Below are 18,058 nucleotides of genomic sequence, written 5' to 3'. Positions count from 1 at the left end.
ATCAAATTTAAAGAAAAAGAGAACCAATAATAATCTAGTTTAATTTGCGACTAATATAGCCGAACGTTTAAATGACCTACACGTTATTTATCAACTATAAAGTCACTTTTGCACATTTGTAGCGCAACAGTGATGTACATCAAGCCATCTAAAAGCGTCACAAAGCTTGATGTCTATTGGTAGTTGCTGTTCTAACAGGGAGGTTTCGCCGCCCTTGATTATGAGGGGCATCTCAGAGCAGGGTAACGTTATAATGGGAAAAGAGCGTGAAAATATGAATATATGATCTACTGTCCACCGTCGTTTGGAGGCACTTTCAAATAGTCGTAGAAATGAAGCTTTGGAGCACGGAGCACATATTCAGGTAGATAATTTGCGTTTAGGACGAATCTGCACAGATTCCAGCATCCTCTCTGTCATGATTTGCATCCCGATTCCCTTTAGTGCCGCTGGGATAGGGAAACAGAGCAGCTCTCGTCCTTTGAACATTTCTGTATATGTAGCTTGTAAGCAATTTATTCTTGTACATAACACAAATCTGAGCATTAGTTGCTAATATTCATTAATCTGGGCCTAGCCGGTTGCTGTCTGTTCAAGTCTTCAAGTCTATTACAAGTATGCGCATTGTCGTTCTCATCACGCATCTTACTAACAAAACTCATATATGTAGTTACATATTATATAGTTTTTTTTATTTGTAAAAATTTAATATTTTTTCCTCTCTAAATGTCAAATATTGCTATGGTGTATTTCCCTGTTGAAAAGAAAAAAAAACAGCTGGTTTGGTCACAGTCAGGCTGTGTGTTTATTGGATTTTGATTAGAAAAGAAAAAGAAAAATACAGCCAAGGAGAACACCTTAAATGAGTGAAGGACATGTTAGCGAGCTAAAATCAACAAACTAACTTGTTTTTTCCCCCCACCAGGATTCATCATACCCCCAAAACAGAATTGTGCAAAACCTGTATATTTTCTAGTTTCCCTTTTATTTTATTTTAAGCCCAGTCATTAGTTTCACTCCACAATGATTCATTATGAAACAATGATTCATTATTAGGAAACAAATTATCGCAAACAAACCTTTATTTTAAGATCCCAACCTCTCTTGTTATGGGCGTGATGCTCGTTGAAAATAGGATGGACAACACTGGCCAAAATTCTTTCTGCTCATATTTAAGCTAAATTTCCCTTGAATGTGATTTGCCTGTGAGATCAGAGTCAGTACAGTGACGTTCCTCATAAACCACTGTAAGCCATTGTCATGAGTTTTTTGTCTGTATTCACACAGCTATCCATGGGAGACTGTGATCAAAGCAGCTATGAGGAAGTACCCCAATCCAATGAACCCTAGTGTTGTTGGAGTGGACGTTCTTGATAGGAACTTGGACACACATGGACGTCTACACAGTCATCGGCTCCTCAGCACAGAGTGGGGTCTTCCAGGGATTGTCAAAGCGGTAAGATGATATGCTTCACAGAGCAATATGTATTACATGTCTATTGGGTTATGTGATCATAAAATACTGGGTTAAAGATTATGAAAATGTGAAAACTGTTGAAGCTTCTTATATTTTTCATCTAATATTTACATATTTTACATCTTCAAATTTCCACATCTTGTATTTTACACAAATTAAAGGTAACTTTTGGCCCTCTAGCAGTTAAAAAACAAAACTGCATGCATTTTGCAGAAGAACATTGTTTTGGTTGTGCTTTGGCTCTCTGTGACTATGCAAATGAATATGGTTGTCCTACTGCTCATAGAACATTCACTACTAGGCTTAAGGGATATAAGAAGTTTAGATGGAAAATATCTCAAGCTGACTAGCTGAAGATTACTGTACTCTACTGTTACTGTAGCTATAGTCATTACTTGACACTGTACTTCCTTGAAAATAAATTCCAGCACAGCACTACAACAACGACCCCTAATGAAACAAATCTAGATATATTACTATTACTCTACTGCAGTGGTAAGCGGTGACTTTTTTAACCCGTTATGCTGGTTGATGTGTTATGTCAAAAATGCACCTGGTGCACGTTAGATGGGTTTATAATAAGCGTGTTCGCTCTAGACAGAGTGTTAGCTTCTCAGTTGCCATGTGTCACATGACACATGGCAAAGCAGCTAAAATTTTCCTATATTTGACCATTTATTAAAAGTAGTTGATGCCTTCACAGGCACCCGTAAAAGCTGTCGATTTGAGTCACGCGCACATGAGAAAGGGGGGTTTGCAAAATGTGCCGTATTTTTCTTAATTCCGCTAGGTGGCACTAATGTCGCAGAAATGACATGCGTCACCTTTAAAGGGTAACTAAAGCCCTGGTCAGAGCCTGACTCCACCCACTGGCAATATTTGAAAAATGCTGGAAAAGTGGGCAGAGCCCAGCGGAGGGGGGGCGTGCACCTGAGACGTCTTTCTTTAGGCAAGGGTGTGGTTAACTGGTGGCTGCTTACGTCATAGGCCACTACAACTTCCAATAGGAAAATTCAACTGCAGTAGCCACCGTTCAACCTGAAGAGGGCAGCACTCAGACGTTTTTACACCATATATTGTAGAATTAAAACACTTTAAACCCAAATGTCAAAAAATTACTTGAATCAATGAACAGCAATAATAAAGCCCCAGTCTTACAGATCATTAACTAAAAAAAGTTGGTTTAGGGTTTAGTTACCCTTTAAATGTTATGGCGCATCGGCAGGCATCTAATATCAGAGACGACAAATCCACCATGGCAGGTGTCAATTAAAATGTATGCCAGAAGTGTTTTTTATTTATTTATTAAGAATTAAAAATAAGTATAATATAATAAATATTAGAGGCCTTTTATAAATAATATATAAGTAAGATATCATTAGAATAAATAAGCAGGCCTATAATAAAAATATAATTATTATTTGAAAAAATAAGTTGAAATAGCTAATGCAAATTGATGACTTTAATAAACGCATAGACTATGATTAACAGTCTCTGATAGTTACAGGTCTGCATGCTTAGGTCTGTCTTTAACAGTCTATACGTTTTCGTTAAAATAAACGTCCCTATGGAGAAAATAAAAATTTATAAAAATAGTTTCAGTAATGACATTTTTTACGCATTAAATCCCCCATATGCCAACAGACCAATGACAACGCGGGACAGTGATGACCATAACAACAGAGTGTACTCTGTGAATCAGCTTACCTGGAACTGAGTGGCAGATTTGAAGAAAATAACCATTGTTTCGAACATAAATAAATTACTGAGAGTTGTAGTGCATAGTCTACGTATTACTAACATTTTATCATAAGCTTTAACACCTCAAACAAAGGAATTTATAGTTATTTATAGTGTTAGTATAAATCAGCGAGTCCATGAATGGCTTGGGTATGCAGAGCATTCACAGCTTATATTGACCGCACGCCACTGATCTACTATAGATAATGCTTGATCTCTTAAAGAGCTACATGGCAATTTTTCTGTTCAATAAAACACCTACTCACCTGTTGAGTAATAAAAAACGCATCTTCACTTCGCCTTTACAACATTTCAAACCCCTCAGTTCTTAGCATCTCCAAAAAGCCAAGCCAATGTTGATTCTTGTTTTATTACATGCGCTCTCTTTTTAAACGGGTGATTCCCAGGAGGTTCGAAATTTGTCAACCTTTCATATCAGCCTTTCTCGCTCGTTGTGACAACTAACCTATTCCACTCCCACAACATGCACGCGTCAAAGTAGCCGGAGCAACCTTTCTCTATTTACGGATTTGACGAGACACATGGACGAGTGACTTATATACTCAGATTTCCACAGAAACCATCCCGCCCAGTCTAAAATATAAACATAAATAATAGGCTTACCATAGAGAATCAGTGTATGACAAAAACACGTTTTGGAAGGATTGATTATGTATTGGCTCATTATTTAAATTTAGTTAATTTTGAATTAAAAAAGTTACATAGTGTACCTTTAAAATGTATTGCGGTATTTATCAGTTTAGCATTATGAAACAGGATTGTTTATAACAGTGGTTCCTAAACTTTTTGACTCCAAGGCCCTCCATTGTCCATTACAGTATCTGAAGGATCCATGACTTTTCCAGTTGTGTTTATGTTATGTTATGTTATGTTATGTTATGTTTACTAAATAAAGAATAAGGATGAAGATTTTTTAAATAAATTTTTTACCTGATCAAATATTTAAAGCTTGGCATTACTATTTGACATAACTATACATAACTATATTTATTTAAAAAAATGCCCATGGAGAATTTATTATTTTACATTATTTTTCCTTACATTAATGACACTTATAAAAGAAGGGCTACCTCATATATTTAGGTTTTTCAAGACCACGAGAACCCTGTATTTTCAAATAAAACATGTTGCTTAGGTTGTGAATTAAAATAAGAAATATGTAGATTTTAATAGTCTTATTTAAAATAATTTTACGTAATCTTGAGGCTCCCTTGGAAGATAGCCGAGGCAACCCCGATTGAGAACCAGGGGTTTATAAAGATCTTCATTTCCCCCCCTTAGATTTTAGGGACAAATCGAACCACCACATATGTACAAGAACATTCCATTGTTGACCCAGAAGGAAAAAAAATGGAGCTTTGCTCAACAAATGTGAGTCTTTGTTTACCCTTAAACAACTAAATTTCTTTTCTTTTATTACAGAAAAACAAATCTAATTAGATTATTTAATTTCATATATAAAGTATTAAATCTTCATGTCTAAAAAAAATTCTTTCCTCCTTCAGATAACCCTAACAAATTTAATATCTGTTGATGAAAGGCTTGTCTACACACCTCATCCAGAAAATCCAGAGGTGTAAGTAAATTCTTACTTAATTGTTGTTTTTGACATGTAATTGTAATATCTGCATATCTATGCACATCAATGTAAACCAAACTAATAGAAAGTAATCAAATAATCTGTTAAAACAAAACATTTTTTAAAAAATTGCTTTATTTTTGCAGCACTGTATTAACACAAGAGGCGATCATCACGGTGAAGGGGGTCAGTTTGAGCAGTTACCTTGAGGGACTGATGGCTTTATCCATGTCAGCGAATGCAAGAAAGGTAAATCGTTGTTATGTATAATGTAATGAAATTTTTTATTTGATCAAATATCCCTGGAATATCCCCCTTAACATGTTGCCTTATCATGTGTTACGAATCCTTGATCAAAGTTTGCTGTTCTCTGCATAATGGGAACTTAGTAGTTCCTATTTTCCTGGTGACACAATCGAAGAAGGTCCAAAAATAAGCAACTTAAAAGCACAGATAATGTGGTTTTGTCCCTATCTAACAAACCCTGTTGTTTTTTGTGGATGTTTTTTTTCTATAAAAAAAAGAAGTAAAGTAGTTTCGTTTATAGTTTCATTTATAGTTTCATTAATAGTTTCATGTCTTTTGAAAACAAACAAAAACTGCTGGAGATTATTTTAGCATACATGAAGTATTATAAGCATTATATAAGCCTCTAAATAAAGTATGACTATTAAACTGATTAGCTCTATTTTTGCCATAGGGATGGGATGCCATTGAATGGATCATTCAAAACTCTGAAAGGGAAAATGTTCCTTTGTGTGACCTGTGTTGAACAGGTAATATTTCCTGAAGCACCTGTTTGTGGATGGTACAAACCAGACATGACATGTAGCGGTCGGCTTCATTGGTACTAAAGGCTATTTAATAACTTGTTTATAAGCAGATGGGGCATACATGTTAATTTTCATAGATAAGCCATAAATGTTGTAAGAAATCTACATTATTTATATATTTAATGTCTGTTTTCATGATAAGGGATACATTTTATAAAATACATATTATTTATTTATTTATTTTTTGATGTCTGTTTCATGATGAGACGTAGATCAGGCATTATTGTTTATAATATATACTTTATTTATTTATTTTATGTCAGTTTCATTTGTGTTTTTAGAGCCCATGAATAAACTTTCACCAGCTCTGAAAGCACATCTGGCTTGCTTGACTTTGCCCCACCTCTCTTTGTGTTGATGATTGTACACAAAGGTAGTCAAATGTGCTCATTTAGGCACATAAAATTGCACTATTACAGATAAAACTGTATGGAGTTTTGAATGTCCCTACAAAATATGAATGCACTGTACTGACTACCTCTTGTTTTAGAGTTATTTTAATGGCATAACATAATGTCTCTGTATGAAGTGGATATTGGATGTAATTAAGAACCTTAAAGTTCAGAATATCTATAAAGTGAATGAATTTTTGGTGTGTTCTTAATTTTTTTTTAAATCATGTGATTAAGGGGAATATCAGTTAATTTAGTTGTTTGCTTCAGAAAGTTTGCATGGGTAGTCTTAGAGTGTAATTAACCTATAAAGTCTAGCTAAAATTTGTAGGATAGGTACTATAACTTATCAAAAGTCATTTTGTAATGTTTACTCTAAAAAAGTCCTATATTTAAAAGATATTTATGCGGCTTCATAATTGACACAATGTAAACGTATTGTCAGCCCATTTGGGAGGATTTAAGTTTACTTATTAGAATGATATGAACAAATGCTCATTTATGGTTTATGTTAAAAATAACTTATTTTTATTATTTTATCTTTATATTACTGCTGTGGTTCAATACAAAGAGCATGTTTGATTTAGTTGTGAAGAAAATGCTACAATGTATATGTTTATTAAATTATTAACTGTATATTTTCTTTAATATTTAAAAATAATGCTTGTCAAAGTATACCAACAAACAGTTGTCAAGGTCTTATTGGCCAGACATTTGAAAAAGACAAAACCTTTTTTTTTTTATGTTGCTTAAATTGCAGCAGACATCTTGTGTAAATCATTTTTTCTTTCTTGTTTTTGTCCTGCCATTTTTAAAAATGTTTTTAACTTGATTTCAGGACTGCCTTGTTGTTGTATAATTTTGACCTTTTTAATTATTTATTTTTGATGAAATTATAAATTATTATTTTCTAATGAAATTATCATCAATGTCACTGTTAATTAAACAATATTTTCACTAGTCATTGATTTACAGGCCATAAGAAAATTAATGACATTGCGTAAAGCTCTTCCACTGAAAAAAAAAAACATGTCAGCATTTCTTCCCTAATGATGAAACACCCAAGCAGAAGTGAACAAACTTAAACTTGGTTTGTAATCGAGTCTAGCAATGCCAGATTTCAGAAATGTATCTTTTATAATGTAATATTTTCATCTTTGACATGGTTAGAGACAGAAACATCTTTAAAACATATTGCCTGACTGTCAGACTTAAGCCTGTTGTTAATTAAAGGGTTTGTTCACCTAAAAATGAAACTTCTGTCATTAATTACTCACCCTCGTGCCGTTCCAAACCCGTAAGACTTTCATTCATATTTGGAAAACAAATGAAGATCTTTTTAATGAAATCTGAGAGCTTTCTGTCCCTCCATTGACAGTCTTATGCTTTAGGAATAACATGAGGGTGAGTGAATTAATGACAGAATTTTCAATTTTGGGTTAACTATCCCTTTAAGGCACAACAGAAAGTCTTCACAGACTTGATAGTGGCTTTATTAAAGGAACATGTTACATTTTTTCTTTCATGACATTTTTAAGCATCTGTTTTTCTTTGATAAGAAGTCATGCATAACATTTATTAATTAAGTGTCGTAAATGCCATTAGTTCTTTTTTAATCTTATCCCAAACCCTGCTTTTTCCCCCTTCTGTGTGAAGGATGTGGAATTTGATTTATAAATAAAATGAAATTTTCGTCTTTTAATGCCATTTTTTTTCTTCTCTTTTTGTGATGTGGATTTATTTTAATGTTAATGCCATGGAGAGATACATGGATAGTATTGGTTAATTATGCAGTTTACTGTTGGGAATGTCTTGTTACAGCAAACTATGCTGCATAAATTTGGTTAATTAAATTTTTTATGATCCATAGAAGAGCATTGTATAATTCAACAATAAAGTTAATAAAAAAATTATACATTTTTAGTTAAGAATTATTTCTTTTGTGCTTCGTGTGATCACATCTATAGTTTAACAAAACCAGTCACCACCAAACATATTCAACAACAACCACATATGTGTGTATACACTGCCGTTCAAAAGTTTTGGATCGTTAAGGTTTTTAATGTTTTTAAAAGAAGTTTTTTCTGCTTACCAAGGCTGCATTTATTTGATTAAAAATACAAAATAAACATTCATATTGTGAAATATTATTACAATTTAAAACAGCTGTTTTCTATGTGAATATATAGTAAAGTGTAAATTATTTTTGTGATAAAAGCTGAATTTTCAGCATCATAACTCCAGTCTTCAGTGTCACATGATCCTACAGAAATCATTCTAATATGATGATTTGATGCTCAAAAAACATTTCTCAATATTATTAATGTTGAAAACAGTTATTTACATTTTTATTTCAGGATTCTTTGATGAATAGATTAGAAAGTTCAAAAGAACAGCATTTATCTGAAATAGAAAGCTTTTGTAACATTAAATACTACTGTTTAAAAGTTTGGGGTCAGTACGATTTATTTTTTTATTTTTTAGAGGAAAGAAATCAATACTTTTATTCATCAAGGAGGAATTAAATTGATCAAAAGTTACAGTAAAGACATTTATAATGTTACACACGATTATATTTCAAATACATGCTGTTCTTTTGAACTTTGTTCAAAAAATCGTGAAAACATTCTCAACATTAACAATAATAAATGTTTTCTGAAGGATCATGTGACACTGAAGACTGGGGAAATGATGCTGAAAATTTTGCATTGTAACATTAAAATAGAAAATTACTACAATATTACTGATTTCTTTTTTGTATTTTAAATCAAATAAATGCAGCCTTGGTGAGCAGAAGAGACTTCTTTCAAAAACATAAAAATACGTACCGATCCAAAACTTTTGAACGGCAGTGTATATATATTGTACATATACATACACACACCTTAACATCAGATATCTGGGGCCTATACCATGAAGCCGGTTTAGGTGGCTAGCCAGCTATGTTTCAGTTTAGTTTGCGTCAACCCTGGGTTTTAGGGACCATGAAAGTGGTTTGTCTTTTGGCAGTGTTCATCGCCATAGTAACTTATGCTCCACAGCTAACCTGGTCCGGGGCAGGTTATGTTCTAGTTAAGAGGTTGCAAACTGAACTTGGACCAATCAGCTGTGAGCAAAGTGACACAAGCCTGATGCGATAAAGTCACTACACCTTTTTCTACTCCGAATTAAAGGTCACTACATAGCAAATGATTTTTAAAGACAAAATCGTCTAGTTTTTAGTGATGCTTATTTAGAATAATACATTTGTATGATTTAGATAATATTTAGGCCTATGTAATTATTATACCCTTAATCAATCACAGATGTACAATTTTAGTTCATCAATTATTATTACGCAGTTTAAATGAATAAATATATAAAGGTAATATAAATACACTTTAGCATCAATTGATGAAGCTATAAAATAACTACATGTGAGCTTAAATGTTCAATTCTCTCTATACCTTTATCAGCTGTATAAAATAACTTCACAACTTTTACTTGCACTGATATACAGTAGCAAGACTTTTTCTTTTAGTTGTCCTCTTTCATAGACAGCTGTTTTCTTCTTGCTGTGTAAATTTGTTTAAAGTCTTACTATTTTAATACTTTTATTTAATAAGTGAATTGCGCTGCTTCTCTCGCGAGAAATTAATCTCAGTTTCACTCTTTCTCAACATGTGATTGGCCGTTTGCTACTGATGTCACACTTAAACTCCTAAACTCAGGATCAAAGCCTGAGTTGACAGAGAAAGTTGATGATCAGCATCATGGTACCAACAAAGCCTGTTTGGATTGTTTTGGTTTTGTCAACTCTAAACTAATCCTGTAACCCTGAGTTTGTTCAACTAACATCATGGTACAGGCCCCAGGTCTTCCAACAACCAAAATAAACAGAGAAATTACCAGTTGAAAAAAAAAACATGCAAGAGTTGATGAATTATGGTACATCTGTACAAATATTTTATTTATAGAGATTCCCATATAAATCTGAATAAATATCATTCAGAAGTTTTATTCAGAAAAAAACAACATCTGCAAATGAATGACAAACATTTTAAATTTGCTTTTGACCACTCAGAATAAGGCACCTTGATGAGTTTACGCTTTAGAAAAGCTTATAACATACTCATGTATTTATTGTTTAGAAAAACAAGCATGTTTAAATTGCAAACCACTGAAAATATCAAATGTATAAAAGTGAAAAAAAAAAATACTTAGAAAACGTATTGCACACCAGTGTTCAGGCCATTTTGGTAAACATTCCCATTTCATGCACTTGCTAAAGCACCAATATGCTATCTGAAATTCAAACAAATGTTTGTGTTGCCAAAAATAAAATCTATATTACATTCACAGAAGAAACCAAGGCATCCTGACAGCACAAGGGCAACTTTTTATGCATGTAGGATCATTTTAAATATCCTTTTTCTAATCCTCAATGTAACTTTTCTTAGAGTAAACAGGACCCATGCTAAATAAATATAAATAAATCCTTTATAAATAAATGAGCGCATTCCCCCCCCCAACACAGCTTTTTTGTTTCTCATCTTGCATATTTCTCGAGTGCATTCGGTTACCACAATTATAAACATTATGACACTTGCTTCTAATGCAACCCCATCTTTTCCCTGCCTCAAGTCATCCAGGAATCCTTTGCACTATTGACACTATGTACATGGCAGCAATGCAGCGCCCCCTAGAATTTGAAAAGGTTGATGAAACCCTGTGGAGACACAGGCTTGCAGCAGCTCTCTGGGTTATTGGCAGTGCAAGGATGGTCTGTATCCTAAGTGAACAGGAAAAACAAATCTGTTATTGCCAAAAAAGGACCATAAATAATAAAAAAAGGGGGTTGATATTCTCAAATAAAATGTTAAAAGCTAGGAATTAGTATAGTCACCTTCCAGAACAGGATGTGGCAATGTGTACAGAACTGTAACGTGTCACTGTACTGTTCCTTGTGAGGGTAGCACCGGCACAACTTAAAATACATCTTTTTCCATTCCAAAAGTCCTTTATCTGACACCATTAGGCGCTTGCGGATCTGTGAAGAACATATCAAATTACTTAAACCAAATATAGTGTTTGTACTGCATGCCAGCTAATGGAATTCATGAGCAGATTTAAGATATAAACAGTCACAAATATGCGAGACTCATCTAGTCCTTAAAGTGTCAGTTCACTCAAATGAAAAATATTGCTTAAATACTTACTCACCCTCATGTCGTTCCAAGCCCGTAAGACTTTTGTTCATCTTTGAAACATAGATGAAGATATTTTCAATGAAATCTGAGAGATTTACATCCCTCCATTGACAGCCCATGCAACTACCACTTTGTCACTTCAAAAAGTTCATAAAGAGATTGTTAGACTAATGAATATGAATAGAGCGGTTTAGTACAACATTTTTGAAGAGACTCAATCACTTTATATGATAAACATTGAATTTTAGGCTTTTATTCACATATAAACCTTGATCAGCGAAAATAAACAGAAGCTCAACTGTTCTTTCTTGAATCTCATTGGTTGTCGAGGAAGCTCAAATGCTTGTAACACACGAATGAACGTCATTGGTTCTTGCACATCAAGCAAACACGTTGAACAGAAGCTCAGGCATATATAATGTGTGCATTTGTGAATATGTGGAATTCAATTCAGTCTGTTCATCAGAAAGCGAAAGTCTCCTTTCAGAAAATTTGGACTAAACCGCTTGATTCATGGATTAGTTTTACGATCTCTTAATGAACTTTTTGAAGTGTCAAAGTGGTAGATGCATAGACTGTCAACAGAGGGACAGAAATCTCTCAGATTTCATTAAAATATCTTCATTTGTGTGTCGAAGATGAACGAAAGCCTGGAACGACTTGAGAGCGAGTAAATTAAACTATTCCTTTAAGCATGTGACAAACATGTACCTGTCTGTCTGCAAAGTGATACTGGCAAAGTTTCTTCCACAACAGCCGATCTTCTGCCAGCACACTTAGGTCAGGGCATACTTGTCCCAGGCTAACCAGATCTCGTCCGTCTGAAAGACGGTGCATGATGTTAAGCTGCAAGCTAGCCGGCAGATCAAGGTATGTCATCCCTGTGTTTGTAGGCTGGACAAAAAAGAAGAAAGTCTCTGTTTACCTTCATGATCTGAACAATCTCAATAGATATGTTTGCTAGGTTACACAATATAACACATGTTCTGTATGCTGTTACCTTTGTAGCTTAAAGTGACATTTGTTATTGTTAACTGAAATGAAATAAAAATTTTGGTAACTGAAATAAAGCAAAAATATTAGATGAAAAACTACAAGATGAAGTACTAAAAACAAATATAGGAATATATAAGAAAAGAAAAAAAAACACATAAAAATGACAAAGTTCTCCATGGAACACAAAATTATATATTTATAGTAGTTGGCCAAGCTGCTCTTTTCTAGTGAATGCTAGTGACATTGAATGGTAACCAAATATGTCAAGCAAGATTTTTATTGGAATTTCAGGCGTTTCCACTAACAAAGTTAATGGTTGGCTTCAGAAAACTCAAGTTTTAGTCCATTGGTAATATGTGGACTATATTTGTGGTGCTTTTATATTGCCATCTTTCCTTTTTCAAGCTCGACAGCCCCTGGTTCCCATCCACTTTAATTATACAGAAAAGCGGCTAAAACATTCTGTTTAATTTCTCCTTTAGTGTTAGACTGAAAAATGGAAGTCATACAGGTTTGGAACCACATGAGGGTGAACAAAAGACATATTAGGTTCAAACTATCCCTTTAACAGCATAAAAAAAAAGTTTTTCCTTTGCTATATACTGTATCTGGAGCTTTTACACTCACCCGGTTGATCTGAATGTTATCAAGCTGCTGTTGCCACTGTAATATGTTCTCCATGCGGTGCACCCAGATGTTGATGTTGCCCACTAGGACAGACTTGCCCATGTCCTGAACCAGACTGCACAACGACGCATATAGTGTCTGCAGCAGTTCTTTAATCGGTCGAACATTTTGCTGATCATCAAGAACTGGGAAAGAGTGTAAATGTTTGGTTAGTAACTAAAAGTTCAAAGGCGCACAACGACATAGGCCCAAAACTGTTGACAGGATCTGGTGTGTATTACAGGATACTTTAAGTTCATGCCAGATGCTTTCATAACATACAACAGATAAGATTAAGACATTACATATGCATTTATATCATAAACTTAGGAGTAAGGAAAGTGACAGGTAAATTAATAAAGTGGTTTGGGTATGACGTAGCCTACAAGTGAGCAATTTAGTTTCCCATAACAACCTGCACCTTTGTTTAGCTGTGATGACTTTTGGTTTACAATACAGCTGAGATCCCTGTTTGCTCTCTGAGGCTTGTTGCTTTTTTCCAGTGCAGGCAATTATAACATTTCCATTCAGCTATGAGCTACTGGCCAAGCCCACCAAACTAATTTTGTTGTAAAAGATTGCAGACAGCAGAATAAACAGCAGATTTTGCCTCATCTTTATTTCTTATTAACCGCAAGAGAATTTCAGTACAAGCCTCGGAGTAAATAACCAGAGACTTTGCAAACATGTAATGTAAACAGACATTGTTGATGTTTCGCAAATGAGATGGTGAAGACGTGTGATATTAATAAGAAAGCTTACCTTTCTGCACAACTCTTTCCAGAATGTTCATGTAGTTTTTCTGTGCCACTCCACTCAGTGACGGCAGTTGGGACTTGGCGATCAGCTCCAGCAGCTGAAATGTTGGACATAAATTTGAGAGGTCAGACTAAGAGGCTGTGTGTTCCAGCATTACTTACAGACTGTTTTATTCCACTCTCTTCAGCCTTGGCAAAAACAAAGGGCTTAGAAATGGGACGTTCTCTCCCCACACAGATACCCTCTGGCTTATGTCTGTTTCAGCAGTGTTTTTGTTTGGAAGTTCAGACAAAAGCAGATAACCATTCCTTCAAATGGACTCTAAAACATAGTGATAACTGTTTGTGCACCTTATATGTATGCAATCAGTTGGACAAGAGTAAGTTTCCAACACCAAGTTCATTTTCAAAAGTTAGGACAGCCAAGAGCAGATAATGAGTGCAGAGTTGTGTTCTCTAAAGGCTGTTGGGTGGCATGACTGGCATGTAATACCAGCACAATCCACATCATGGAGCAACACTGACCCACACTTGACCCAGCAACATGTGAACATTGTCATTCTCCTCCCTCCCCTACAGCGAGCCCCTGATGAAAGATGCTCCAACTGCCTTTATGTGGACTGGAGCATGAAAGTTTGGGGATTTTTCTATTTTAATAGATTTTAAAATGTCATTTATTTTCAGCATCATTACTCTAGTCTTCAGTGTCATATGATCTTGCAAAAATCATTCTAATATGCTGGTTTGCCACTCAAGAAACATTTCTTATTTTTATCAATGTTGAAAACAGCTGTTCTGCTTAATATTTTTGTTGAAACCGGGATACATTTTTCAGGATTCTTTGATAAATAAGTTGAAAAGAAAGTTTTTGTAACATTATAAAATGTCTTTACTTGATCAATTTAATGTATGTTTGCTGAATAAAAGTTTTAATTTCTTTATATAAAAAAAGCACTTTACTAACCCCAATGTTTTAAATGGTGGTGTATATTTAAAAATATATTTAAAAATAAATTGAATTCTCATTAAATATTGTTGTTGTAAATTTACCAGCTTAGATTATTAAAAATAAAACAAATTAAATACTGGAGCAAGACATGCAAAAGCTGTTTGTGTATTACACAGTAATCATTATTAAATGTTAATTCTTTCCAATAAATGAAAGTGATGAGACATACTATATATATACATATATAAAACAAGATTATAGTGGTCTTTGTTTGTCAGAAGTAGCCTTATAGATTTGTCTTTCCATCCCTACTAAACCTGATCTCTGTAACTGAGCTCTAATGCAACACCAGCAGCACAAGGTCAGACAACCAAAAGAGAAACTGCAAGATAAACCTGACACTGACTATGGTGTTTCAACAGTGCCTGGAAATGTCTAGAAAAATAAATGATGCACATATGATGTACTGAATTGACCTTAGCTAAACAGTTTGAGTAAACAACTTGATCCTGATCCTGTGTTTACCTGTCTTCTGAAGTGATCACAAGGATTCATGACCCAATTTGCCAGCACCTTAAGCTCATCATAGCTGACTCTACACCACAGTGGAGTCAAGTGATCGGATCAGAATTCAGGGTCACAATGCCGACAGATAGAGAGAAGGGCCTGTGAGGGGGAGGGGGGGGGGACGGGTCAATGGCCACCTAAGTCACTTGACTTTCCGTTCCAGTTTCATAAGCTTTCTCAACCTCAGCTGTCTGATTGACAGTGACCTCAACGTCACACCGACCTGTGTTTATCTGCTCTTAGCTGATGACCTTTGCTTTCATCACTGGAACAAGTAAATCAAGAAGAATGTCCAATCATTAGTGACCTTAAACCAAAGGAGTAATCATTAATTTGAACTTGAATTTAAGGCTGCTTAAGTCACTCTAGTTTTTTCATTACAAGAAACAGTTGCAGCAAATACACACAGATATGTATACAGAAGCACAAACATGGTCCCTGTGCTTTTGCCATGAAACTGCCCCAGAGGCCCGCTTGTCTGGTGTGCGATGATAAGAATGAAGACAGAAGCAGATACCCAGAGCCCAAGACTGGTTAACCCTTTCTTCTTCAGAGACTGAGCCTGGCTATTGTCACTGTTTTCCACAAATAGACGACTAGAAACTCACCCTTACGACATAATTGAATCGCCTGGTGTCTTTGATGGCACTGCAGAAATCCAAGCGATTAAATGCTTCTCCCAGAGTACAATATCCATGACGCTGCGGGAGATGAAAGAGGAGTTACTTGACTACTTATTCACACAGCAGCCTCTTCTATGGTACTACAGGAGATGATTACCAGGCCTTACCTCTTTGGTGCTTCCTTTGTGGACATAAATCCATTTGTCTTTGTGAAAATCTGCAATGAAGGAATAAATCAAGATTTTTGCAGTAATAGGCTCGTTGCATTTAGATTTTCAGAAAGATATGGCGATGAGGCTTACAAGGAATCTTTGTATTGTTGTTTAGCAAGTCCTTCTTTCGCTTCTTTGCAGCCACGTCATAATTAATGCTGAGGATCAAATTCTCCTTGTCATGCTCTTCCTTGCAGTAGCTGAAAGCAAAGTGAAGTTGTCAACATGTTTTTTTCATAGTTTAGCACCATGATGGGGAATTACACAACGTATGGCCACTATCAAAATGCAAATATGTAGGCCCTAACCCATTTCTTGTCTGTACCTACAGCAACGCTTTTAGAAACAGTAAATAGTTCTAGCATATGACCTGTTGTATTATTAGAAAGGTGAGTAACAGACGATGAGTAAACACAAAGGCATTTTATGTTTACAACAGCTATTTACTGCAGTGCTGTAATTAGTGCCGCATCTCCGTCAATAACTTCACTTAAATTATTTATTTTATACGTATTTTTTATTCGTCTTAACCTGGTGCACCTAAAAATGCATTTACACATGTTTTATATTTTCAAATAAACAATATTAATAGAAAATGTCATGAAATAGTCTAGATGAATATATATATATATTTTTAAATTCTTAATTCTTGACAAATTAGCTGTTTATCAATTTGACGCAGATTGCGTCTGCAGCAAACTACGCCATTTGTTTTATGATGCTCTTACTGGTGTGGACAACGGAAAATATCAGATGAAAGACTTCAAAAGTAAATTTTGATTCATTAAACACTGACCTCTTATGTTCTGAAACATTGTTATTCGTCTCGTTCTCATCTTTCGTCGTTTTTTTCCAGCCGTCCTCCGTTTTTACCCAGCTTTGACCAGGAGACCGCCAGTCTTGTCCAAGAAACGGCATTGTCAAGATATGAATACCAGTGATAACGAAAGAAAACTTGTTTGTGTTAAACTTGAGAAGTTGTTAAAGTGATTTTTCGCGTATGTGCCGCTATATTAAATAATGTTTGTGAACGCGCTTCTGATGATAAAAGTGCGCAGCTGTATTTATATTGTCAGTAGGAGAATCCGGAAATGCTCCTGGTCCCGCCCCCTTTGGACCGCGTTCTCCAACACGTGGCTTTGTTTATCATCTTCCTTAATATTGCAAAACCTCACCAGAAACATAATCACACATGGAGTTCAGTACCCTGCTGGTCCTGGATCATCTTTCCTCATGAATTTATTAAATGTCAAATACACGTTCAATGAAATGTAATAGTTGGTGAGGAGCCTGAGATTTCTTATTTTCTTGAGTTCATCTTGTGAAACAGACAAGAAAATTACTGAACAAAAACTTCCAAAGACTTGAGCTGAACATAGAATGCTGACTTATTTCTTGATTTTCCCTGATGAGCAAGATCACAACATTAACTGTAATAGCTTCCCTTACATATGCTTCATAAATGAAAGGAAAGTGAGATTTTGGATCATGAGGAGAGAATAATTAGTTAATCTGTGTGAATGACATTTCCTCCTAGTGACTGTATAGAAGTGGGTCAAACAAAGGCTGGTTATCCATTATGAAAAAGCATGCATGTTTTTACCTTATTACTGAACCTGCTAGTAACATGATCAGATTCCAACTGACCTCCTATAAGATAACACCATTTCGTAAAATGAAACTGGTAGAGAACCGCCACAATAAGGAAATATAATCTTTTTGAAGTTGATTTCATCAATTGCTATTCACTTTTGTTTGGTAATGAGTTGCATACTGAGCAAGAAATGTGACCCAGCTGCCCTACATTATGATGTAATGAGAGCTGATGGAAATGAGAAACTAGCAGCTTCCTTTTATCATTTAATCTCTTTAAGTCACACACAAGAGTTTCTCTGTGTTGATTGTTTGCTTTCAAACAGTTTAATTCTTATCAGCTGAAAATGGTTGTGTGGAGACAGTTTAACAGGGTTTTACACTTCTTTGATGCAAAAACTAACACTTTATTGTAATTACAATTCAGACCCGCGGGTTTCATTTTATACCGAGATGTATTTAC

At 34.8% G+C, this 18,058-nt stretch overlaps 2 protein-coding genes across 4 annotated transcripts; one reads left to right on the top strand and one right to left on the bottom strand.

The window, feature by feature from the left end:
- The first annotated feature begins 219 nt into the window (after positions 1-219).
- prelid3a (PRELI domain containing 3A) lies at positions 220-7,741 on the top strand. Of its 2 annotated transcripts, XM_077212381.1 has the most exons (7): positions 220-364; positions 1,288-1,456; positions 4,520-4,609; positions 4,744-4,814; positions 4,964-5,066; positions 5,518-5,593; positions 5,932-7,741. In XM_077212381.1, the coding sequence occupies exons 1-6, from the start codon at positions 333-335 to the stop codon at positions 5,587-5,589; spliced, it is 537 nt and encodes a 178-aa protein (XP_077068496.1). In that variant the 5' UTR covers positions 220-332; the 3' UTR covers positions 5,590-5,593; positions 5,932-7,741. The 2 variants fall into 2 exon arrangements, with proteins under 2 accessions (XP_077068496.1, XP_077068486.1); XM_077212371.1 differs by having other exon boundaries at positions 5,518-7,741.
- Positions 7,742-9,960: 2,219 nt separating this feature from the next.
- On the bottom strand, positions 9,961-17,707 carry fbxo32 (F-box protein 32). Of its 2 annotated transcripts, XM_077212316.1 has the most exons (10): positions 17,606-17,707; positions 16,799-16,901; positions 16,093-16,202; positions 15,958-16,007; positions 15,776-15,868; positions 13,656-13,749; positions 12,855-13,039; positions 11,943-12,125; positions 10,928-11,071; positions 9,961-10,813 (listed from the first exon to the last, which is right to left on the bottom strand). In XM_077212316.1, the coding sequence occupies exons 6-10, from the start codon at positions 13,684-13,686 to the stop codon at positions 10,724-10,726; spliced, it is 633 nt and encodes a 210-aa protein (XP_077068431.1). In that variant the 5' UTR covers positions 13,687-13,749; positions 15,776-15,868; positions 15,958-16,007; positions 16,093-16,202; positions 16,799-16,901; positions 17,606-17,707; the 3' UTR covers positions 9,961-10,723. The 2 variants fall into 2 exon arrangements, with proteins under 2 accessions (XP_077068431.1, XP_077068423.1); XM_077212308.1 differs by lacking the exon at positions 17,606-17,707 and having other exon boundaries at positions 16,799-17,241.
- Positions 17,708-18,058: the final 351 nt, after the last annotated feature.

The sequence above is a fragment of the Siphateles boraxobius genome, unplaced genomic scaffold, assembly GCF_051911475.1.
Source record: "Siphateles boraxobius isolate OS27281-9 unplaced genomic scaffold, OSU_SipBor_1 12, whole genome shotgun sequence".
NCBI classification, from domain to species: Eukaryota; Metazoa; Chordata; class Actinopteri; order Cypriniformes; family Leuciscidae; genus Siphateles; species Siphateles boraxobius.
This window is presented reverse-complemented; position numbering and strand designations above follow the sequence as displayed.

Coding starts and splice junctions, on each gene's coding strand:
- prelid3a (XM_077212381.1), top strand. CDS start 333: ATGAAGCTTTGGAGCACGGAGCACATATTCAG. Junction 4,610..4,743: donor TGGAGCTTTGCTCAACAAAT/GTGAGTCTTTGT, acceptor TTCCTCCTTCAG/ATAACCCTAACAAATTTAAT. Junction 4,815..4,963: donor CATCCAGAAAATCCAGAGGT/GTAAGTAAATTC, acceptor TTATTTTTGCAG/CACTGTATTAACACAAGAGG.
- fbxo32 (XM_077212308.1), bottom strand. CDS start 16,920: ATGCCGTTTCTTGGACAAGACTGGCGGTCTCCTGGTCAAAGCTGGGTA. Junction 16,203..16,798: donor AATGTTTCAGAACATAAGAG/GTCAGTGTTTAA, acceptor CTTTGCTTTCAG/CTACTGCAAGGAAGAGCATG. Junction 13,040..13,655: donor GGAAAGAGTTGTGCAGAAAG/GTAAGCTTTCTT, acceptor ACTCTTTCCCAG/TTCTTGATGATCAGCAAAAT.